Below are 25083 nucleotides of genomic sequence, written 5' to 3'. Positions count from 1 at the left end.
TCTTTCCTCTAAAGAGGAAGAAAGGTACAGGTGTGAACAGGTGCCTTTAAAGAAGAGCGAAGTCAAAGTGAAGCCATTTACTTGGAGTTCTGTAATTTCAGAAACACCTAAGTCAAAATGCTCTACCGAGGGTGAAGCCAAGGGGCATGTGCAGGGATTAAAGCAGGCAAAATGGGTGTCCTTTATTCTATCACACACTTTTTAATAAGGGCCTTTTCCTGGGGGGAAAAGGATTCCATTTGCTGTAAAATGTAGTGTTGAAAAACCTGGAATAGAGGTCTTTTTATAATATGCAGTAGGACCAAGAGGGGGAGGTCATCAGTTTTCTTTAAGGAGGGTGAGCGCTGCTTGTCGGTCAGCGATGTTCCCTGTCATTTGCGATAACAACATCTGGTAGACGAGAGACACTATTCTCAACCTCAAGGCTTAACTCAGGTTAAGTGAAGGTAATGATAAAGTTCACTGTTTGGCCAAAGTCAGTGGGTTCAAAGATGGCATGTGATTCAATCTGAGAAAACGAGATGCAAAACAGTGTTTGCTCCAGGCTCCTGAGAAAGAACTCCCTACCTCTTCCAAGAGAGCTAGCAGGAAAGAAGGAACGTTAACCCCAGGAAGCTAATGGCAGTCACAACACAGACCACGGAAACTGGGTCTTGGGTGGTATCTCTCATACATGATTCAGGAGCCAGATTCTGGGGGTTGGGTAGGCAACCTCAGGAGTCAGGCAAATGGGTATTCCAGAAAAGGGAATTAATGTAGCAACGTAGGGTGGAATGAAACAGTACACAGCTCTTTGTAAATTGGGAAAAGCTGGAACTGAAGGTAGAAAGAAAAAAACCCACAGGAGAAGAAAACAGAGGCAGAAATAGAGTCAAATCACAACGTTTTCTGAAGAGTCTACCTTTAACCTATAGGCAATGAGGAGCTCCTACAACATTTTATTAAATTAAAAAAAAATTGTAACGTTTATTTATTACTGAGAGACAGAGAGACACAGAGCGTGAGCAGGGGAGGGGCAGAGAGAGGGGAGACACAGAATCTGAAGTAGGCTCCAGGCTCTGAGCTGTCAGCACAGAGTCCAACACAGGGCTCGAACTCATGAACTGTGAGATCATGAACTGAGCTGAAGTCAGTCGCCTAACCAACTGAGCCACCCAGGCGCCCCTATTAATTTTTTTAATGTTTATTTATTTTTGAGACAGAGTTTGTGTGTGCATGCATGTGAGCAGGTCAGGGGCAGAGAGAGAGGGGACCAGAGGATCCAAAGCAGATCCTGTGCTGCAGTGGGCCCTGTGCAGATCTCGAACTCATGAACCGTGAGAACCTGAGCCAAAGTCGGATGCTCAAATGAGTGAGCTGTGCAGGTGCCCCTATACCATTTTAAATATGAGAAAAAGATGGTCAAATCTACATCTTAAAAAGGATCACTTTGGCATAAGGGTGTCAAATGTCTTACTTACGACAAACAGGAAAGGAATAAGGTGGTTTATGAAGTTGTCAGGAAAGCACAGTAGAGTAGGGACCAAGGAAGAGGCGGTGGGGAGGGCAGGGAGGAGCAGATTCATGAGAGAAATGTTGCTGGATCCACAAGCATTGAGAATAAATGCTTAACTAATGGGAAGGCTTAAAACCTTAGGAGCTAAGGGCAAGGTGCCATGCAGAGATTAGGAAAAAGGGCCATTCAAAAGGGCCACAGAGAACCTTTCAGAAGTTAAAAGAAATCTGAAGGTGGATGAGGGGATAGCAAAACCATTCAAGTTAGACCACAGGGTCCCTGATGGGCAGGAACAGGAGATGAAAGTTCCAGAGTAAGGTAAGAGCAAGGGTCAGCATCCTGGGTCTTTCTTACATGAAAGTTACACATCAATCATCACAAACCCCTTTTCCACCTGATGATTCGTACACATGGGGTGGAAATGGTTTTTCTTTACTAAGCTCATCCACTTAATAACAGTCCCTCACATTTACTGTGTGCTGACATACATTATCTTATTTCATGCACACTAGTATTTCCATTTTACAGAATCGAGACACAGACAGGTTAAGTAGCTTCCACAAGGTCACAGAGCTGGGAAATGGCTTAGCCTCTTGGAATCCACATCAGCCGGAGTCCAGAGCAGTTTAATTATTTTTCATCCCCAAGGAAGACTTGCAGGGTCTGCACTGGGACGCCGCCTCATGTTGGCTATCGAGCTGCATTCGTAGTTAATAACACACTGGCAATTACTCTCAGGAAGGGGTCCTAACACATTTCTGCGGCTCTTTCTAAGCAAATTTCATACAAATCATTTCTTATAGATTGATTTTATTCTAAGCAGAGCCTTGAAAACACGTTACTTTTAACACAGACCTTTTAAAGTTGAAAAAGCATTACAAGTCAAATATCCAGCTAATCCCGAGTAAATGACCAATGAAACAGGCTTCCTTTACCAGCTGCTTTCAATCGTCCCTGAAGTTTTCTAAACATGCTACCTCTTTGACTTCAAAAAAAAATCAAGGCTGGGAATCAGACATTTGCATCCACAGTGCATTCCCAATCAGTATTATATAAGGGAAATCTACCTCCTAGGTCAGTTTCTACACTTCCCTGCATGGGTTGTTATATTAATAACACCTCCAGTTTACTGAGTGTTTACTATATACTAAACAAAGGGCATTCATTTCTTCAAGATTAGTAGCTTCTAGCAAAGTGAACTTTTATGTGCTTATTTTGTTCTCTAAGAACAAAGGACTATTTCTTTCAAGAGAAAGTGTGTCCTTTTTGAAATTAAACAAACTCCTTTTAATCCAGTTAAAGGAGCCACAGTCTGTCAAAACAAAAGAAGCTAAACAAAAAAACATTAGATCGACCAAACTTTAGACTGAAAAAAAAAAAAAATCCTTATTTAAGCTAACTGTATACCTGAGAATGATTAAATGGACAAGATCTAGATTCACATACACATATAGTCTAAAAAAACTTTCCTTACCTTCTCTGGGACTCAGTTTCCTGAATTATAAAATGAAGATATGACAATTGATGTCATAAGGTGTTGAGAACATTCACGAGAACACATGTCCTGCATTTAGCCCAGTTCTCAAACATGAAAGCACCCTAAATGTCAGCTATGGCTATTTTAGCACACATGACATGAGGTACCCAGGGCACAAGTGAAGAGCTCTGATAAACACAGAACGGGGGAAAATCAAAGAGGGAGCACACAGGATCCCTACTTTTCCTCGCTCAGTGTGGAATCTGGACACAGTTCTGTGAACAACCTGGAAGATTCAAAGCAAATCAAGCTTCAGTGAAATCACACAGTTACTAATCATCACGAAAATGCCTGTAGCAGATCAACCACAAATGCTAGATATTTAGAATTTTAATTGCCTTGAAGACAGTGCAAGTTTAGAGGTCCTCCAGGACTATAAAATTAAGGTCATTGTGGACAAGTTTTGTGATTTTCTTTTTTCCCTTAGAAGAGTCTTATGAAGACCTTGATAAATACACGTATCAGCCCGGCCGCTTAACTATGTTTCTTGTTACTTGGGAAAGCCTGTGACCTACAGTGAGCTTAGATAAAAAGGCAACACTGCACAGCTGTGCCCCACAAGGCTTTGCAATTTTTTCAGTTCTTCCATCCATTACCCACAAATTATAGTAAATTCAAAATATTGATCTGCACACTCCTATATGGGAAAAAAGTTACCATCGACTTTTATTGCTTATTGTTGGGTACAATTCCCTGGAATCAATAAAAGCTACAATGTTCATAAGCTTCTAAAAGCTAGTTAATATAGTGGATATAAGATACCTCTTAGGATCAGTATGATTCTATAGGATTCTTCAATAGAACAGTGGCTGGCGAACATCTTCAATGTTCAAAAGCCTTATTTGATTTTACAATCTTCTCATTACCCAGGACAATGTGTCAATGACTGGGAATAAAAATGAAGCAATTACAAAGAACCACCCCCCCGGCCCCCGCCTTAACAGATCTTCACCTTTACCTTCTGGATCCCTTGCATTCCTACACTGATATCACTGTCCCATCTGGGGGCAATTATTAAGCACTGTGATCATTTTTTCTTAATTTTTTTTTCAACGTTTATTTATTTTTGGGACACAGAGAGACAGAGCATGAACGGGGGAGGGGCAGAGAGAGAGGGAGACACAGAATCCGAAACAGGCTCCAGGCTCTGAGCCATCAGCCCAGAGCCCGACGCGGGGCTCGAACTCACAGACCGCGAGATCGTGACCTGGCTGACGTCGGACGCTTAACCGACTGCGCCACCCAGGCGCCCCAAGCACTGTGATCATTTTTTAACAAGTGTACCTTAACACCGATTTAGCATAAGTTTTCTTGACGGTAGCTTCCAGGTTCGATCAGAGGAGACCAGTTTGCCCGTAAACAATATTTCAACTGCCCCTAATTCAAAGAATCAATATCCTTTTATGAACCAATTTTTAGAAATCAGATAATAATTCACATGTTCCATTAAAATTACAGACAACCTTAATACAAAAAGAAAAGGGCTTTTTATAGAAACAGGAACCAGAATTGGATGAGACTATTTGACCAGTGATAGTGAATTTATTCAGCTGAGATTAATCATTTTTATTTACTGAGGACACCTCAGAGTTTACCTAGCAGCCACTCTTCTGAAAGCCCATTTTAGTGTAGAAATTTACTGGCAAACCAGCTCCAGGGAGCTCTTGAAGGGCTGTATGGAGCTAATACCCACAAGTCTGCTCTCTTCAGACACTCTCCTCCATCTAAATGCAAAAGACAACACTTAAAATGTACATATAAAATGTACGAGGGTGATGGAAGATTAATGACACACATATTCAAATAATCAATAATGTGATTTAAGCCTTTAATGGTACTGGAATTTATTGTAAAGAGGTCACAGGATAAAATAAACAAGTGGCTTGGAGGGGATATATTTTACTTAGTAAGTGGTCCTAGTTGATAAAGGATACGGTATCTGACTCTTTAAAATCATTTTCTCCAATGCGCTGTTTCAAATAACACCAGCTGGAAGATGCTGGAATCGGGAATCCCAAGATGGACAAACACGAGTTGCGGCATCTCCTATTTCCTGCTTCGCGCCTCCCCCTCTAGAACCACCATGAACACTGTCACTGCTGAGCCTGCTGCCACAGTGCCACCAATCAGGTCGGTTCTGGTAAGCGCCTGGCACTGTGCTACATGTTTTCTCATACAGGATTCTGCCAAAGATTTGTGCCGCCCTGCAGTTACAGGAAGGGTTACCACCATTTTCTCTGATGGGGACACTGAGTACTGGAAAAGTTAGGCTGTGGTTTGCTCAAAGTCAGAGGCTTCCTGTAAAGGACAGCAGAGCCAACACTCAGGAAGGATGACCAACACTGTTTCCATACACGGCACCGGCCATGGACATTCAACCAACATTTTCATGTGAGAAATAATAAATCCTTATTTGTTTAAGCTACTATTGGTCTTTCTGGTATGTATTTGCAACTGAATATATTCCAGGGACCCTGCAAACCTTTTCTAGTCACCTCTGGAGCAGTGTATCCAAAGGCCAACGTGGCATCACGACAGCCTATTGCCATCAACTCCAAGCATTAGAAGGGCTGGAGCTTGTACCCAAGGAAAATGACCAAATGCTCCTTAAATTAACATTAGATTCTATGAGAAACCAAAACTTTGACAACATTGATTACAGATCTGTCGATGCGGTTCCTTTCTCCAAAACAGATTTGGGAGGGCTGCCCAGCGTGTGTTAATGACTTTGAAGTTAACTAAAGAGACTCCAAACTTAATGGCATCACATTTGTGACAGTTAATTAGCAGAAAATATTACAGTGCAGTGAAGTTTCTGCCTTTTTTTTTTTAAAGCATCAAAAGCAATAAAAGGCTTTGGGTTTTTAATTGCTTCTTCCCAAAGACTGAATTCTGCTCTTACTGCTAAGACAAAATCCTTCTCTCAAAGTCAAAATGATCCCTTGTGATGTTTTTGGATCACAAGAACTACAAAACGGGTGGATATTTAAGTCTGAGACCTAAGAAAGTTTTCATAAGATGGCCTCTCATTTTTGTTGACTGAAAAAATAAAGCAATTTGCAAGCAGGAAGATTTTCCCTTTATAACATGTGAATGTCGCCATTTGTAATTCAGGGGTGAGCTTAAGTGGTTTCCACTTTGGTTTCTATTACACTAATTAGGTTCTTCCTTTGAAAAAATAAAAAGCGTAATAGACCTTATTGTATTGACATGCTTACTATATTACACAGAAGCTTTGTGTTCTCACAATGGATTACACTGGATTACCTTGGAAACCTGAAACTGACAGTTAATTCTGGACTCACTATCTATAGAATAAAAACAAACAACACTAATAGTAAACGCTGACAAGACATATGTGTAGGATATTGGAATAACCGTATGCTTATCTCATTCAAACTATAGTGAATAAACCTTAAAAAAAAAAAAAACCCTGACAATACTATAAAATATCATGAACAAAGAGGGGGAACCAACCTTAGATCATTAAAGAATACAAAGTGATGGTCTAAACTATCTTTCAAAGCCACACTATTTAGACAAGCTAATGAATTTACACTAATGCTCTAAAGGCTTCTATTCCTTTTAAATACTACCTTAAAAAAGAGAAAGTAAACTTAATTACACTGAATTGAATTATTTATCAGAACAAAACAGCCAGTACCTAAGTAAAAAAGACTATTAAAGAATTATATCTTTTTTTTTTAACTGAGGTATAATTGACATAGAACACTGCATAAGTTTAAGGTGTGCAACATGTTGATTTGATACATTATGTTGCAATATGGTTGCCATATTCTACTATGTCACGTAATTATCATTGCTTCTAGTGGTAGGAACAATTAAGATCCTGTCTCTTAGCGAGCCAGCTCCATGTTTATCATACAGTTTCCTGGTCTGTAAGTGCTGTACTGCATACTACAAGTCCAGAACTTATTTATCTACTGATTTCAAGGATGTGCTCTTAAACCACATCTCTTCATACGCCCCACCCGCTGGTAACCACCACTCTTGGGTTTTGTTTTGTTTTTTTGAGTTTGGTTTTTTTGTGCATTCCACATAGAAGAGATTTTATGTCTCTTTTAAAGACAAACTGTAAATATAAACATCCTTCATGGGAAATGCTATATAGTGACTGAATCAAATTGATAACCCACACATGCCTAGGCTCACCAGGATGAATGTGTTTAAGTGGCAGAGTCTCAGAGAGGTAGCCAGGCAGAATAGCTCAGCATACTGGTTTAGGGGGTGCCTGGGTGGCTCAGTCGGTTAAGCATCTGACTTCGGCTCAGGTCATGATCTCACAGTCCGTGAGTTCAAGCCCCTGTGGGGCTCTGTGCTGACAGCTCAGAGCCTGGAGACTGCTTTGGATTCTGTGTCTTCCTCACTCTCTCTCTGCCCCTGCCCTGCTTGTGTGCTCATGCTTGCTCACTCTCTCTCTCTCTCTCTCTCTCTCAAAAATAAATAAATAATTTTAAATTAAAAAAAAAATACTGGTTTAGGAGTATGGCCTTGGGCAAAGTACTTAACTTCTCTGTGGCTCTCTTCTCTCACTGCAAGTCATAGATAATAATAGCTCATAGTGTTATTATGAGGATTCAATGAAGTAATACACATAAAGTACCTAGATAAGTGACTGGCATACATCAAGCATGCCAATACCAGGTTATTATTCTATTCTAAATATTCATGCACAAATCTGACATTACAACCTAAAAGTTTTGCAATTTAAAAATATAAAGTGCTCCTCCACATAATAGGTAGTCATGCTGATCTATCCTCTGTGCACCAAAGGACAGATGAAAACCAACAATAAATTTAAATATTCTCTGAGCCTGCTTAAACGAAAGCTTAAAGAATCTGTCTTCGGATTTCCTATTGATACTCTGAGGGGCTTTCCAAATGAGCTCAGCTACTTTGAAACTAAGCCAAAACAGATTACCTAGGAGGATGTAAATGCCCTTCCTCAAGCATGAAGTCCATCGCAATGGAAACCAAACTTCCTAAAAAGAAAGCCAGATTCCATTTTTATCCACACACATGCTAAACAAGTCGGCATATGTTCCCCGCATCCTACCCTGCATATTTTAACCAGACCCTTTTTACCATGTGTGGGCTTCATTAAATTGCAAGTGAAAAGGTATTTCTTGCTCTGACCACGGACAGGGCTAGATCTGTTGCCTATGCCGCATTCTGTGTTTTTCTCAGTCTACCTTTCATCAATAAATAACAGTGTTGCTTTAACTAAAAAGTGTGGAAAATTCTGATTGAATTTTCCACTTCAAAGTACACAAAATCATTTCATCTAACATGCTGTGTTGGAAAATCCATGCTCCATTCTGACCTCCTGTTGCAGTCTATTTCAAGTATCGGTGATGCGCCATGTCACGCTGCATGGCTGCTGAAGCAGAGTAAACATATTGACTGAGAAATGTTTTGAAAAACCCCTATTCCACACAGATCCCAGCCACTGTCAAAAATCACAAAAATGCTTGCATTCTGTCTGTGCAAGAGCATGACCGAGCTCTAGGAGAAATTCCCACAATAAATAAAACCAGCTACTTGCATAACTCTCCATCTAAACTGGACCGTGCTGGGCTTGGGGCGAGGGGGGTTGGCGGGAGGCCAGGGTTCAGCCCAAATAATGTGCTCAGAGGTGTGTAAGAGAAGACGTTATTAACTGTGCCCTTCCTTTCACCTATTTGCAAGGTTAAAATAAAATTTCGCAGAAGAGATTACCACCACTACAGAGAAGGCACAACTCAGCCGGCAGGCAAGGAACACACCGAAGGGAAGGTAATATATTGATTGACCTTTCCTTCCAATTGCAGTCTAGGCAGCGAGCTGTCTTTTTTCATTTGGAGGGATATGACAGCTGACCTAGCTTATTTTCCTGGACTAGCAAACTAGGACAGTCCTTGGACAAGTTAGGCAGCCGAGACCATATACCCTACGATGACAGAGTGCTGCAAAGCCAACACGGCTCTAAGTGGAAACACTGAACAGGAATGCTGTCATCAGATAGGCATCTGGGTTAGAGCTCTTCTTACGTCCAAAAATCAAAGCTTCCCCATCAGAAAACGGTGGGGAGGAGGTTTTCCAAGTGTACAGAATGGCCGTCAATGTGAATTATTCATATTCCCTGACATAAACAGGAACAGGGTCCACATGATTTAATATTTCCCAAAGAATTTTGCTAGCAGTTATCCATTGAAAATAAAAACCTTAAAGTTCCTTGACTTCTGTATTCAATTAAGCCGGGGAAGCACCTAATTAAATACAGCACGGAGCATTTACTTAAGTCAGGATTTTTGCCATTATTAGCATTTTACCTAACAAGATCAAGGGGCACAATCAGCAGTGTTCCACAAAATAATGGGTCCCTGGAACACTCTGGGGGGAAACCCCACTCAAGGCATGTGGATCCAACATGTTCTGAGAAAGGCAGTTTCACCGAGCCCTCATTTTAGTACAATGATAGGACAATCATAAGAAAAGCAGAGACAAAAATTATTGCTGTGCAATATGCCACTTACTGCACTCAGTCACTCTGAATTTCACAGTCTTGTATTGCACTATGATGAAACAGCTAGGTGACCGATGCTGTAATTCAATCAAGTGTCTCCTACTATGCCGTGCAAGACTGTACAACTAATCCAATGGGAGACAGAAAACGAGAGCTACCCAAACAAATCCCTTGTGCATCACAGGGATCGGATCTCCAAAGAATTAAACACAAAGCATAAAAACACTACTGTTCCATAGGCCTAGAGTTCAAGTGACAGATAAACCCAGTGAATAAATAATTTAAAAAAAAAACTATTGGGGTGCCTGGGTGGCTCAGTCGATTAAGCATCCACCTTCAGCGCAGGTCATGATCTCACAGTTTGTGAGTTCGAGGCCCACGTCAGGCTCCATGGTGACAGCTCAGAGCCTGGAGCCTGCTTCGAATTCTGTGTCTCCCTCTTTTTCATCCCCTTCTCAACTCATGCTCTGTCTCTCTCAAAAATAAACAAACATTAAAAAAATTTTTAATAAAAAAAACCTTATTACTATGTCTATATTTATAACAGCAATGGAATCACAGAGCTGGTCTCCTATTTATCAATGGCCAAGAACTTATCTTTGTTCTCTTTTTACCACTGGCAGATTTCCTGATCTTCTTGAACATTATTTACTATTTATGAGACTTGCACTTCCACTTAGGATGTAGACCATCACAAGATACCATTACTCTCAACAATATGAATGAAGATATGAAGAAAAACAAGACATGAAAAGTGTAAGTTTGGCTGTTTCCTCCCTGTCCTGCCATTCCACCATGGTTGAGAGCTAGCCATGGGCCTCTTGCTTCAAGAATTTATAACTTGGCACAAAAAAAAGACACTCACATCAATGGAACAGAATATAGAACCCAGAAATGGACCCACAAATGTATGGCCAACTAAGCTTTGACAAAGCAGGAAGAGTATCCAATGGAAAAAAAGACCATCTCTTCAGCAAATGGTTGCTGGGAAAACTGTACAGTGACATGCAGAAGAATGAACCTGGACCACTTTCTTAACAACATACATAAAAATAAACTCAAAATGGATGAAAGACCTAAATGTAAGATAGGAAGACATCAAAATCCTAGAGGTGAGAGCAGACAAAAACCTCTTTGACCTCGGTTGCAGCGACTTCTTATTCAACATGTCTCTGGAGGGAAGGGAAACAAAAGCAAAAATGAACTATTGGGACCTCATCAAAATAAAAAGCTTCTACACAGCAAAGGAAACAATCATCAAAAGTAAACGGCAGCCAACAGAATGGGAGAAGATATTTGCAAACGACATATCAGATAAAGGGTTAGTATCCAAAATCTATAAGTAACTTACCAAACTCAACACCCAAAAAACAAATAATTCAATGAAGATATGGGCAAAAGACATGAATAGACACTTCTCCAAAGAAGACATCCAGCTGGCTAACAGACACCTGAAAAAATGCTCAGTATCACTCATCATCAGGGAAATACAAATCAAAACCAGAATGAGATACCACCTCACACATGTCAGAATGGCTAACATGAACAACTCAAGCAACAACAGATGTTGGCGAGGATGTGGAGAAAGAGGTGGGACTCTTGCACTGCTGGTGGGAATGCAAACTGGTGCAGCCACTCTGGAAAACAGTATGGAGGTTCCTCAGAAAGTTAAAAATAGAACTACCCAGCAATTGTACTACTAGGTATTTATTCAAGGGATACAGGTGTTATGTTTCAAAGGGGCACATGCACCCCAATGTTTATAGCAGCGCTATCGACAACAAAGTATGGAGAGAGTTCAAATGTCCATCAACAGATGAATGGATAAAGAAGATGTAGTATGTATATATAATGGAGTATTACTCGGCATCAAAAAGAATGAAATCCTGCCATTTGCAACTACGTGGACGGAACTAGAGGGTATTATGCTAAGCAAAATTAGACAAAGACTTTACTCATGTGGAATTTAAGATACAGAACAGATGAACCTAAGGGAAGGGAAGCAAAAAATAATATAAAAACAAGGAGGGTGACAAAACATAAGAGACTCTTAAATTCAGAGAACAAACTCAGGGTTGCTGGAGGGGTTGTGGGTGGGGGGATGGGCTAAATGTGCAAGGGGCATTAAGGAAGACACTTGCTAGGCACTAGGTGTTATACATAGGGGATGAATCACTGGAACCTACTCCTGAAATCATTACTGCCCTATATGCTAACTTGGATGTAAATTAAAAACAAAATAAATAAAATTACAAAAAAAATAATGGAGCGAAAAAAATAAAGAAAGTTTATCACTTTTTTCTTTTCAGGTTAATTTATGCTCTCAGCTTTTTAAATGATTTTTTAAAACTACAATGTGGTAGCTGACCTAGCTGGTTTTGACTGTTAAGGGAACAGCAACAGTCTGTCATCAACCTTGGAAATAGGAGGTTTTGCTTCTTTGTGAGTCCATAATTTTGAGTAGGTCAAACATTTTGAATAAATCAGTAGAAACTGAGGTAAATAATACACAGGTCCAGAGAAAATGTGTCTCTTCTATGTCACACACCTTGACAGGGGTGTTAATTCTGCTCTCACCTGAGCTGGGTCTCAATATCGCAGTGACCCCCAGACAAGAAGAGAAACAGGCAATGCAAATGGACGGGCAGATAACCAAGATCTGGGTGTTACTGGACAAAGACTCAAAAGTAACTATGCTAAAGGATACAGGGGTAAACATGTACAACAACATCATTAAACATATAGATTTCTATACAGAGGTAAAAACTACAGTCATGTAATGAAGAACAAAAGGGAAAAGGCTACACTAAAAGATAAGACACCAGAATGAAACGGACTTACCGCCAAGTGGGCGGAGCAAAGTTTAAGTCAAAATGATAGGTATTTTCCAAAATGAATCACCAAGAGAAGCAAAACAAAACAAATCCAAAAGCTAAAAAGTCCCTGTAAGACCCGTGGGACAATATCCAACAGCTTAAGTAGGTATACACAGAGTCCTAGAAGGAGCGGATAGAAAATGAGGTAGGACATTTATTTGAGAGGACACTGGCTAGGACTGTCCAAAAAAAAAAAAAAAATGATGCAAGGCATCCATCCACATATTCAAGTGGCCCAGTGAATCCTGAGGAGAATAAATACAAAGAAAACCATACTTGGGCACATCACTGTTAAATCTCTTTTGCAGGCAGGAAGCAGGAAGCAGGAAAAAGTGTGTGATGCAATGACAATGCACTGCCACCCCTCAAAAATTCACATACAAATGTCAAAACAGACAATGGGGTTATCTAAATATGAGATCCACCTACCACAAGATAGCCTGGGCTGCGAGCATTAGCCAGCAACTGTGTCTAAGCTGCTGGGGATGCTCTTTCCAAGCATTCTACGAAACAAAGTCCTTCCAAAACACCACTAGGATCCACAGAATCCCCAGGCAGGATAAGAATAGCCTGGCTAAATGTCTAAATTACTTTTTTAGCGATGCTGTTTATGCTTTTCTTTTTGCCTAAGGGCTAGAGGAATATAGAGGCAAGCAGGATACAGAAATCCTTGAAGACAAAAGCACGATTTCGGTAATTCGTCATAAATCTAGCGCCAAACTAGATAACCTGTACTTAACCCATTCTGTGATCTTTTCACCTCCAAATTAAAAAGATTTCCTACCCCCTTCCTCCAAATAAATTGGTAATCTCATCTTGGTCATTTACGTGTCACACATGTCTCTGATGACTCTGAGAAAAGTCAACAAATGTAATTTACCAGTTTTTTAAAGCCCTTTAGGGGGAAAAAATCCACGTAAGGACAAAAGATGCTGAGCTACAACCATTCAATGCACCTATGTATACATACTTAACCTGTGCCAGCTGGGGGAAAAAAAAAAAAAACAACTGGAGAAAGATCACTGCTGTAAGAACCTGTTTTCAGGAAGACCAAGGGGCCAAAGGAAGTATTTTCTCCTCCTTAATGTTTTCAGTTGCAACATTGCAAGCAGACTTAAAGTAAAAATTCCAGCAACTGAAATGCTGAAAACCACATTGACCGTGATCTTTATGTTTGTTCTTCTTTTTATCAGTGTTTTGAAACCCAATTCCATCCTTTTCTTAAAATCAAAGGCAAACAAAACCAAATACCTTTTACTGGATAATGAATCATGTGCTGGAAAGCAGTATCAGGAAAGACATAAAACTTTGAAAATAACAATAGAAATTTAAAACATTCTGAAAACTGCAACTCTGAAAACTAGGGTTTTTGTTGTTTTGTGGGGGGCTGTTACATGGGTAGAGTCACTTATAAAAGTTCATTGACATCTGCACATCTTGGGTACGTGTTACTCTTTTCTTTTAATGTTAATTTTTGAGAGAGAGCTCAAGTGGAGGAAGGGGAGAGAAAGGGAGACAGAGGAGCCCAAGTGGGCTCTCTGCTCACAGTGCTGACAGCAGAGAGCCCGATGCAGGGCTTGAAGTCACAAACCAGGAGATCATGACCTAAGCCAAAGTTGGACACTTAACCAATTAAGCCACCCAGACACTCTGGGTATGTGTTACTCTTACAGAAGAATCAATGTCTAAGATCTGTAGGACAATATCAAGCTTAAAATATATGTCATATTGGGGTGCCTGGTTGGCTCAGTCGTGTAGGCGTCTGACTTCAGTTCAGGTCATGATTTCATGGTCCGTGGGTTCAAGCCCCACGTCAGGCTCTGTGCTGGCAGCTCGGAGCCTGGAGTCTGCTTTGGATTCTCTCTCTCTCTCTCTCTCTCTCTCTCTCTCTCTCTCTCTCTCCCTCTGCCCCTCCCCAATCATGTTCTGTCTGTCTCAAAAATGAATAAATGTTGAAAAATTTTTAATATATGTCATATCTCAGTAAAAATATGTTTTAAAAGACTAGGTAGGATTTCTTCAAAAGGCAGCAGTCTGTGCTAACCTTCAATCAGAACACGAAGTCCCAATATCTAACTACAAAAAGGATGCTAAGCATATTCTACTGGCATTGAATTCCAAAAGATACATTTTAGCACCATAATATGAATGCTTTAGTAGTGGTTTTATATCACACCTTACAGAATGAGTAGAATCCACTTCCCTCAGAATTACTTGTATGTGTCTAAGTATAGAGATGTTAGGATTAAAAAAAAATATGGGGTGCCTGTTACCCGATTTTTCACTGAATTGTTAGAGGAGTGTGGAATTCTGTCAAAGCCAAAATCCTCATAAATTGGGATAAACACACACAGCAACGATAAGGAGCACAAACACTTTTCAGACACTTTGCAGCAATACAGAGATTTATAGCAGTGGATGACCAGATGGAAGAGAGTGGTATGTAGGCCCAGGGATGTATCTGGCACTTGAGGCAAAAAGAACAACACCTTAAGGATAGCAGATGCCTTCCTTGTGAACCCTGAGAAATACTGGCAGGTACAGGGCACCCCCTGGGAAAGAGGCAGAGCCCCTCCTAATGATGAGAGAGCAAAAGGCAAGCTGAGGACAAAGCACAAGCTATCCCTCTGCCCCATCCAAGGTGGGACATGTGTGACATTCCTCAGGCACTCCTGGCTGCCCAAGAACCAAGGAAAAGGGAAAAACAAATGGTTAACGTAGAGATCACAGTCATGCAGGACATGAGACTCCATCAGTCTGCAACTGTCTTAATGATTTACATGGGGAAAAAGGAATTTTATCAATGGCCAACCTTCCAGGAACCTAGAGACTCAATTTCCTGGGACCCTGACACCACCTTCCCCTCCACAGGACAGAAAATCTTAACTCCTCAGTCACTCCTCACAACCCCGGGCCAGCTCTTTCTGCACACGGGTCCTGTCCCCATGCTGTAATAAAACCACCTTTCTGCACTGAAGAATTCTTTCTTGGCCAGCAGCTCCGAACCCGAACACTTCAAACCACATCACTACGATGGTGGTGGCCAAGCATATAACATGGAGGCCAAGTACAGGCACTAATTGCTTCTGAGCCCTGGCTTCCCCTTGTCCTAGCTTTGTGACCTTGTACGAGTTGTTTAACTTCTCTGTGCTCTCCTGCCAGAGGCAGTGAACTGGACACAGATTGCCAGAGAGAAGATCACCATATAAGTCCCAAAATTCAACGTGAGATTCTTCTTGGCCATGAAGAAAAGAATGAATCACTTGTAATGTAGGAAGACATGATGCTCTGAATGTGAGGTCTCTTGTCATAGCTGACCAATGGGGCCCTCAGGAGTCGAGAGTGAACATCAAAGATGGCTGCCCAATAGAGTTGAAAAAACTGACAGCAGAGATGAAAATATCATTGATCTCCCCACTAGAACATCCTCCTTATGATCCAAATCATAGTAGCTTTTATCTATTTATGTCTAACTAACGTCCACTGCTCCATTTCTTGTACGCTTTAATAACAGGAGGTTGCCGGCAATTCACTGAAAGACCTCCCTGCTTTCCTTCACGAGTTGTCTCTGCTCCTCAGTCAGACCTCACAGAAGCAACTCACTGTGGGAAAATCAATGAAAAGTAGGGTTTTTTTTTCTTATTCTTTAGAAATACCCAACCACTGCAGCAATTTTTTAGAACGTTTTATATTTCGATTGTTTTTGCTTGTAAAGGCTTATAGTCCTCATGAGGCTGTTCTCCAGCATCATAACTTAGTGCCCAGTAAAAATGACAGAAGTTTTTGTTTAGTGGAGTCGCCCATCCTGTTCTGTTTCCGGATCTGGATGCTCACTGCACAGGACTGTTCAGTTTGTAGAAATTCATCAAGCTGTATACTTCAGAATGTGTAAGATATTTCAACATAAAGTACGATATACATGGAGACACTCAACATACACGATGAAAAACAAAAGTGTCCACAAAGTTCCAACTGCCAGACACGTGCCTAGGGCACCATGTATGGGAAATTGTCTATTCCTCCCTCCCTCAGCTATGACAAGAGACCTCACACTCAGAGCATCATGTCTTCCCACATTACAAGTGATTCATTCTTTTCTTCATGGCCAAGAAGAATCTCACGTTGAATTTTGGGACTCCAAGCCAAAGTGACTGGGTTTGAAGGCTGGCTTCTGACTTATTAGCTGTGGGATCTTGTGTAGGCAATCTAAGCTCAGAACATGCCTCAGTTTCTTTGCCCACAAAATGGTGCTTAAGGTACCACCCTCCTAAGGTTGCTGTGCGGACTGAAGGAATTAGCCCAGGGTATAAAGCACCCAGAACCATGTGGGGCACACGCCAGGGCTGTGTAAGTGTGAGCTATCCCAGGATCTGTGGTAGCAATCCTCCCCTCACACCAAGATGATTTCACTTGCGCAGCATACGAGTCTCCGTGACAACGTTACCTCCTGGCCTAAGATGGCGGTGGCTTGCGGACATTCAAGTGGAGAAGATAGGGTAGGGTTTATCATTCTGCTCAGCCCAGAGCCCCTGATGGTTACCCGTCAGCTTATTTACTTGACACTACTTTCCACTCATTCCCAGACACCAAGTAACCTTTCACATGCCCTGGATGGGTATTCAGCTATCTGCATGAATTCCAGAAAAATGTCAATTACATGGTGTGTGTCTATTTATTTTATTTTTTAATGTTTATTTATTTTTGAGAGAGAGGCGAGCACGAGTGGGGGAGGGGCAGAGAGAGAGGGAGACACAGAATCCGAAGCAGGCTCCAGGCTCTGAGCTGTCAGCACAGAGCCTGACACGGGGCTTGAACCCAGAAACCATGGGATCATGACCTGAGCCAACGTTCGACACTGCAGCCAGGCGCCGACTGAGCCACCCAGGCGCCCTGCTGTGCATCTATTTTTAATTGACAATCAAAGTGCGGTAGTAGAGAAGTGAATTTTTAAACTTGTTTACACATAGTGACATGTCTTAGGCTCTTTCCTCATCGCTACAGGCCTCCCGGCTGCTGTTTCCAACCACTGGGCGTTACACAGAGGCATCCAGCCTATTTTCTCAGTCACACTCTCAACTGTGTACACCCACAATGCCCCCAAACTTTCTGGAACGACAGTGTTGCAAGAACCATCTGTACACATGTCCTTGGACAGAGGCCACTTTTTCCAGATTGAGACGGCTGGGCTGTGGGGCAGACCACGCCCAGTTTAACTAAGAGCTGCCAGTCTACTCCCCTCAACAGCCTTCCAACTCTATGGGATGGCTGCAAGAGGCCACTTTGGTACAACAACCTTCGTGATGAGGGACAGAGTATTATTCCCCCAGTGTACTGATGAGGAAAGACGAGCCTTTCCCTCAGCCTCCTAGCCAGTACACATCTGCCTGATCTCAAAGCCTGTGTGCACCCTCCCCATGGAGGGTCACCTCAAGGCCATGCCTTCCATGCCAATCTCGCGTCACACTCCCTCCATTCCGGTCTGGTGGACAACTTAACAGTGGGCAGTATGGAATGTTCATGTCTACATTCATGCTGCTTACAATGTCCTGTTCCTCCTTCAAGACCAGATGAAAATTCACGAGCTCTAGGCGGCCTTTTCTGATTGCCACTCACAGATTTCGATTCAAAATCAATACCGCACTAATACTGTTTACCACACAATTTATTATTACCTTGGCTTTATTTATTTGCTAATTATATTACATTCCTGAAGGTAAGCAGCCAGTCCTGTGAGGTACATTCCTCCACACCTAACAGACTGCTGAGTGTATGGTACGCATTCCTAAGTACACACTTTTAACAATGCAGACAATCAGCTGGTGTAAAATAACCCTTTATTTTACAAAATAAGAAAAAAACTCTGGTTGAATAATAATTAAATAACAACCATGATAGCAGTAATCATAACTTCAAGCATGGCTCCAATTTGTTGGACAGTCCTTAACCGCCTGTGTGGGAAAAACTTCTCATCCATGATCTCATTTACTCCTCAAAACAATCTGAGAAGACGGGTATTATTTTGTTCCTCAATTTTCAGAGGAGGAAACTGAGGCTTTCTTTCGATGGTTGGTCCAAAGACACAGCTGGTAAGTTTCACATATGGACTCCTGCCCATTTTAAGTGTCACCAACGTTAATTTGTAGATGGCTGATGTGAAAACAAACAAAAACTATAAACTGCCTTGAAAATTTCTGATGGAAATCCACCACCTCTAAAAGCCTTTGTAAAAAAAGTTTACACAATACAACACTTCATGCGACTAAAATACTCCCAGAATCATGACACCAACGGGTCTCTCCAACACTTTCCTCGTCTTCCAACCTCCTTAAACTAGGGTAACAAGTACTACATCCTCCAAAAAAGAAATTACTCTTTAACACTTGAAATCCCTGGGACTAGGAACGTGTATTCATTACCATCCAGCAACTCCATACATAATAAGGCTCAAAATGTAGATATTTTAAAAACAAATCCCTTAGTGTTCAACAATCAACCTTTTTTTTTTTTTTTTTTGCTATTACAGACAGAAACACAATGCCCTGATTTCAAATTGCCATTATTCCACATCATCTATGCAACCGTGAACTCTGCTCACCATAGCTTCTTGCCTCTTCTGGTTTCTAAGGTCTCCAAGACATTTACTCTTCAGACAGGTAAAAAAGTGAAACAAGGATCAATCTTAAAATGTTTATGGTCATGAGAAAAGAAGACCATCTGCTCTGAGATAGCTCTGGGCTGATTTTCCCAGCAGGGGAGCCCAGGTTTTATAAACCTTATTCTCATTAAAAAAAGGTAGAGAAATTGCTGAGAATTAGTATAAAGTATTTTCAGGCCCGACAGCAGACTAAAACAATATATTTTAGAATTATATGTGGGTTTTTGGTAGTTGGATGATCTGTGCATTCAGGGTAAGTTTGGTTTGTTTTTTAAAAGAGGACAGAATAAGGGGCGCCTGGGTGGCTCAGTTGGTTGAGCGTCCGACTTCGGCTCAGGTCACGATCTCGCGGTCTGTGAATTCGAGCCCCGCGTCCAGCTCTGTGCTGACAGCTCAGAGCCTAGAGCCTGCTTTGGATTCTGTGTCTCCCTCTCTCTCTACCTCTCCCCCGCTCATGCTCTGTCTCTCTCTCTCTCTCTCTGTCAAAAATAAATAAACATTAAAAAATAAAAAATAAAATAAAAGAGGACAGAATGCTCCAATACCTTCTGGTTTTGAAATCTATTAGATGCTATGCCTACCACTATTTACTCTCACATGCTCTAATTTTAAGTACGATCTTTATGAACCTATTTATTCTGGATCAGCAAAGCCACCAACAGAAAATGACAGCTCATTGAGAATAACTCTTCATCATCCTTTTGTGCTGAAATGCCAGAGGATTTGAAAAGTAATCCTCTGTTTTCTCCTGTGTTCTTTCCTCGTGGACCTCCCGTCTCCCCAGATCATGTCCCTGATGCTCCCATATCAAATTGATTTTTATTTAACAGAGGCCTTTACCAGCTCCACAAATAACTGCACTGTGGCCTTTGAACTATTATTCCTAGTGCTCGTTTTGCTTCATTCTTTGTTCATTTACTGTGTTAGAGCATTCATACTGTGGGATAGACAGGTGAGCATATTCTCAAAGTGAAAGACATTTTAGAAATTCCCAGAGGACAAGCTTAGCCAATCAGAGGTACATTACTTACCTTTGATTTCTTCCTACCCCTTTACTCTTATTCAAATAAAACAGATTTAAAAGCTTGTTTTCCTATACTTAAAGCACAAAAGCCTTTCTAAGACTGAGAGAAAAAAAAAAATCCAGACTGAAAAAAAAAAAGCCAATTCCTTGAGCAGACAATGAGCCCCTTATGTCTGGTCCATATTTTCCCCATAGCTTTAACATAATTCTGTTCTAAAAATTAACTTCCACTAAAGACACTGATAGGAGACTCCTAATAATAATGCTTTGCAAGTAATGAGGAATGATGTCATTGGTAGATAGACGGGCTTCAGGACTGAGAAATGCCATTCAAAAATCTCAGACTAAATGGTGAAGTGACTAGTTATAAATAGCCTTGAGGGAAAAGAAAAATAATTGCTTGGCTTGATGAAGAGAACATTTCATATACTCTCATATAACAGATGAGAAATCTAGAGCAATGGGGGCTCAGTGTTAAATGGCTACCCCAAAAGCTGGTTTATGGCAAGTCCCGATGCACAGCCCAGGCTAGTATATTCTTCCACCACCTAACTCTGCTGTAGGGAAACTGAACATTTCTCCCTGATCACACTTCCTTCAAGATTACACAACATCGACTCCCAACAAAATCAGTGCCCTCAAGAGATCTGGCAGCTGGTTTACCATAAATTGTTTCTGACCCCCAGAAGGTGGGCACCTGTAATTTGCAAGAGCTCTTTACTACAGCTCAGGTTACTGAATTGAAAATGATACAGTGCAGATTCTAAAGCAATGTGCTTATAATGAAAGGTCACCGGCTACACAGATGCACATTTCCATTTGCTATTTATTGTCCAAGTAACATATCCACACAGCTAACAGTGGCTTCCCCCATCACTTCCTATGTAAAGATTTTTAGGCTCTTCTCAAATTTCTAGTACTGCGGCATTTGGGGGAGAAAAGGACTCGACCCTTAAACCTTATTTGGCAACATGGCTGAACCTATTCACATAGCACATTAAGGCACCAGGTAACTTCTTTACAGTAGTTTGATGACTTCCTCTTAAAGTCTATCTAGAAAAAGAAGCCATGACTCTTGCTCAAAACAAAACAACAAAAAGAGTCTCGCCGCCATTAAAAGAAAATCAGGTAACCTGTAGTGTAATAGGGAATATATTGCATGGTGAAGCACAGTATTTCTAAAAATGCCAAGGAAGAATGAAAGGAATATGAGAAGAAACAAAGAGGAGGAACAAAAGCACATGCTGAGTGGAGTCCTTAGAACACCATTGACCAAGGGGACCTACTGGGTATAACATGATGCGTTAGTACCTCAATAGCTAAAACTCTTAGGTGCGGTCCAAGAAAGACCTTGTATATTCTGAGCTGTGCTCTACTTCAGCAAAATTCACTTCTGACATGATGAAACCATCCAACTTACTCAAAGCTGGCTTATTTCTTCCCCTCACACACCAACAGAACTTCTGTGACTTCATCACAAGCGTTATGAACCAAAGCAAATCATCTGAAGGAGCTTGGGGAGGGGACACCCTAGGCACTTAACAAATGTAACAAAGGGCTATGACATCTGGAGTCCACTTCCAAATATTTCAGCATAAGCAATGTAATTTTATGCATTGGTTATATTTATCCCCTATACCACTGTCAGTGGCCCTGATCACAATTTACTACCCCAGAGTGGTCAACTAGTGTTACATCAGAGGTATCCACATTTGAGTCAACACTAGAGGTTTTGCCAATTGGCATCACGAAATGGGTTTTCATTGCTGAACTCAAAATCAGTGTCTTCTGGATTGGCATAATGGGTGTAATAAACAGGCTCTCGTTGCTGAAACTAGTGGTATTTAAGGTAAGGAGGCAAAATCAATTTAGAGATATTCTTTATTCTGGCAAGAACAGGGCTTAAGAACCTAGGGAAGCCTTGGGGCACCTGAGTGGCTCAGTTAAGCATCTGACTCGTGATTTCAGCTCAAGTCATACTCTCACGGTTTGCGAGTTCAAGTCCTGTGTCAGGCTCCACGCTGACAGTGCAGAGCCTGCTTAAGATTCTCTCTCTCTCTCTCTCTCTCTCTCTCTCTATCCACCCCTTCCCTGTGTGCTCCCTGTCTCTCAAAAATAAGTAAACTTTAGGGGCGCCTGGGTGGCTCAGGCAGTTAAGCATCCAACTTCGGCTCAGGTCATGATCTCATGGTCCGTGGGTTCAAGCCCCGTGTCGGGCTCTGTGCTGACAGCTCAGAGCCTGGAGCCTGCTTCAGATTCTGTGTCTCCCTCTCTCTCGGACCCTCCCCCATTCATTGCTCTGTCTCTCTCTGTCTCAAAAACAAATAAAACATTTTTTAAAAAATTTAAAAAAAAATAAGTAAACTTAAAAAAAAAAAAAAGAATCTAGGGAAGTCTGGAACTTCTACTCTCAGGACTGATACCTGAGGACCAAAAGCTCAATGGCCTTATATCCAGCAGCTGGGTCAAGGGACCCTGTTGTTAGATGCCCATTACAAAGGCGAGAGAATCCTGCCTCTGTAAAGTTGTTAGGTCACTGACCTCGAGTGGAATTTGCTGAAACGATCTGGCTGGAGGCCAGAGAGCAGGGATTTCACCAGGACAGGACAGGTTTACAGGACAGGATATAGGAATGCTTTGTGCCTATTTGCTGGTACATGTTTGCTTACTGAAAGTCTGTGTGCAGGAGGCACACTCGAGGTGTGTGGGATTAGCAAGCTTTACCCAAAACCTCAGCCACTCTTCTGTGGCTACTGCTATTTATTAAAGAGAATCTAAGATTGGAGCATGACCAAACTGTCATAAGAGTATTCTCAACAAATATATAACACAGAAATGTAACCCTGGAGCCCACCCTCACCAAGTCTCAATACCTTAGGAGTTGTACACGTCTGCTGTTAAACACAGCCATTTTTATGAATTAATAATATCTAAACTGAGGGGCACCTGGGTGGCTCAGTCAGTTAAGCGTCCCACTTCGGCTCAGGTCATAATCTCGCAGTTCGTGAGTCTGAGCCTCGCCTTGGGCTCTGTGTTGACAGCTCAGAGCCTGGAGCCTGCTTCAGATTCTGTGTCTCCCGCTCTCTGTCCCTCCCCTGCTTGTGCCCTCTCTGTCTCTCTCTCAAAAATAAATAAACATTAAAAAATTATTTTAAAAAATATCTAAACTCATAATTAAATACATTATAGTGAAAACAAAGGTAATAGATATTTAAAACTGATTCACTTTTGGGGCACCTGGGTGATTTAGTTATGCGTCCGATTTCAGCTCAGGTCATGATCTGGCAGTTAGTGAGTTCAAGTCCCTGCCTTGGGCTCTTTGCTGACAGCTCAGAGCCTGGAGCCTGCTTCAGATTCTGTGTCTCCCACTCTCTCTCTGCCACGCCCCCCCCCCCCCCCCCCCCGCCACCCTCCGCTCGTGCAGTGTCTGTCTCTCAAAAATAAACATACATTAAAAAAAAATTTTTTTTAAACCTGATTCACTGCCTAATTATTTTGTTATATTTTACTAGGGCTTATGTCAATTTCATCTGTATGGTAGAAAAACTATGTGCATATGCTCTACCAGGCATCTCTTTCCACCTCTGAGGTCAGTTTTGTCACAACAGTACTTGAAATTGGCTGTGGTAGGAGTATCCACAGAAACCAGCAAATGCTACGTATCAGGGTTTTGTTTGGTTTCAGGGCTGGTTGTTAAAACCAGAACTCCGCTGGTATGGATGGTCTTGAATTCATAGACCAGACTTTGCTTCCTCTACGAGCTTCAAATACACCAGCATATGTAAAACCCCACAGCCTCATTTTGCACAGAGGAACCACACCACCATGCACACCCGCCGCCTGGGATAACGGGACACACTCACTTTTGAAGCAGCTGGGTCCACTAGTCTCTGCCGATGTCGGGCGGAGTTGAAATGGCTCTTCGGAGGCTGCCCTTCCTGACAGTGAATGGAAGATGGGGCATGAACAAGAGATGGGAAGGGGAGAAGGTGGGGTGTGGGATGATGGCAAATGGTCAGAAAAGGGAGAGGGACAGCGTTTAACGGCACTGTACTTGTTTCTTTTAGCTGATATCCAATAGCAACAACACCACGTTTTCCCCCACAGAAGCACCTACCATGTTCAAGTCCTTTTGTTAAAATGAGCCCTATATATATACACATGTGAGTAATTAAGTTATCAACACAGCCCAGTATCCAGGCATTTCCCACCAAATCTTCATTTTTTTTCCCTTATCTGCTACTGTCTCTAATTATATTCCAAGGATACCAAGGAAAACTGGAATGTGATTTCCCTGAGCACGAAGTCAATCTTCCTGGAATAACAAAAGGCATTCAAGGAGCATTCTTACAGTGAGACTTGCCACCCCTTTGGGTATCACCAAAATGACACAGGAATCACAGTCTTCTTCAAAACCATGAAGAATCTGCGGCCTGTCTGCATCATCCTGGCAGAATGCCTGGTGTCTGACAGTCACCAAAATCTCTGACCCTGAGTGCAATTAAATCTTATTGGCTCCAATCAAGATTGAGCATTAAGCTAATAATGCAATCTATATAGAAGGGTGGTCTTTCCTTAGTCCAGTCCTATTAATGCCCCTGTATATATACAGGACACATGGATCTCACAGGAAGACTTAATACTTCCCCCTTGCTTATTCTATGCCAAACACATTTACAAAAAAAAAAAAAAAAAATTTAGAATTGGGGTCCACGTAAACTATATACAATTTCACATCTCCATTCTTTCAAGAATTTAAGCAGCAAACACAATCCACTGTGAGCATCAACTGAAGTGATGATGAGATCAAAGCAAGAGAGAGAGAAGGTCTCAAAGACTCCCTGGTATTAAAGCCCCGGTTCCAACTGAGGGACTAGGAAGGGAGCAAAACGCCCCTCACATGAATGCTAGCATTGTCTCCGACCTATTGACAGATCCCAGTAGAAGACCTACTTAGGCAAGAAGGCACT

The 25083-nt window shown here is 41.6% G+C and overlaps 1 protein-coding gene across 17 annotated transcripts in view; it reads right to left on the bottom strand.

The window, feature by feature from the left end:
* MAST4 (microtubule associated serine/threonine kinase family member 4) overlaps positions 1–25083 on the bottom strand; it is a 556148-nt gene that overhangs the window by 276079 nt on the left and 254986 nt on the right. For 3 of the 17 annotated variants that reach the window (XM_053223443.1, XM_027040714.2, XM_053223455.1), the window contains exon 4: positions 23977–24051. The exons of the other annotated variants lie outside the window; for them this stretch is intronic. In XM_053223443.1, the coding sequence (XP_053079418.1) occupies positions 23977–24051 (75 nt within the window). The remainder of the gene's footprint in view (positions 1–23976; positions 24052–25083) is intronic. 17 annotated transcript variants of the gene reach the window in all.

This window comes from Acinonyx jubatus, chromosome A1 (genome assembly GCF_027475565.1).
Source record: "Acinonyx jubatus isolate Ajub_Pintada_27869175 chromosome A1, VMU_Ajub_asm_v1.0, whole genome shotgun sequence".
NCBI classification, from domain to species: domain Eukaryota; kingdom Metazoa; phylum Chordata; class Mammalia; order Carnivora; family Felidae; genus Acinonyx; species Acinonyx jubatus.
The sequence above is the reverse complement of the archived record's forward strand: the minus strand, read 5'-3'. Positions and strand labels throughout refer to the sequence as shown.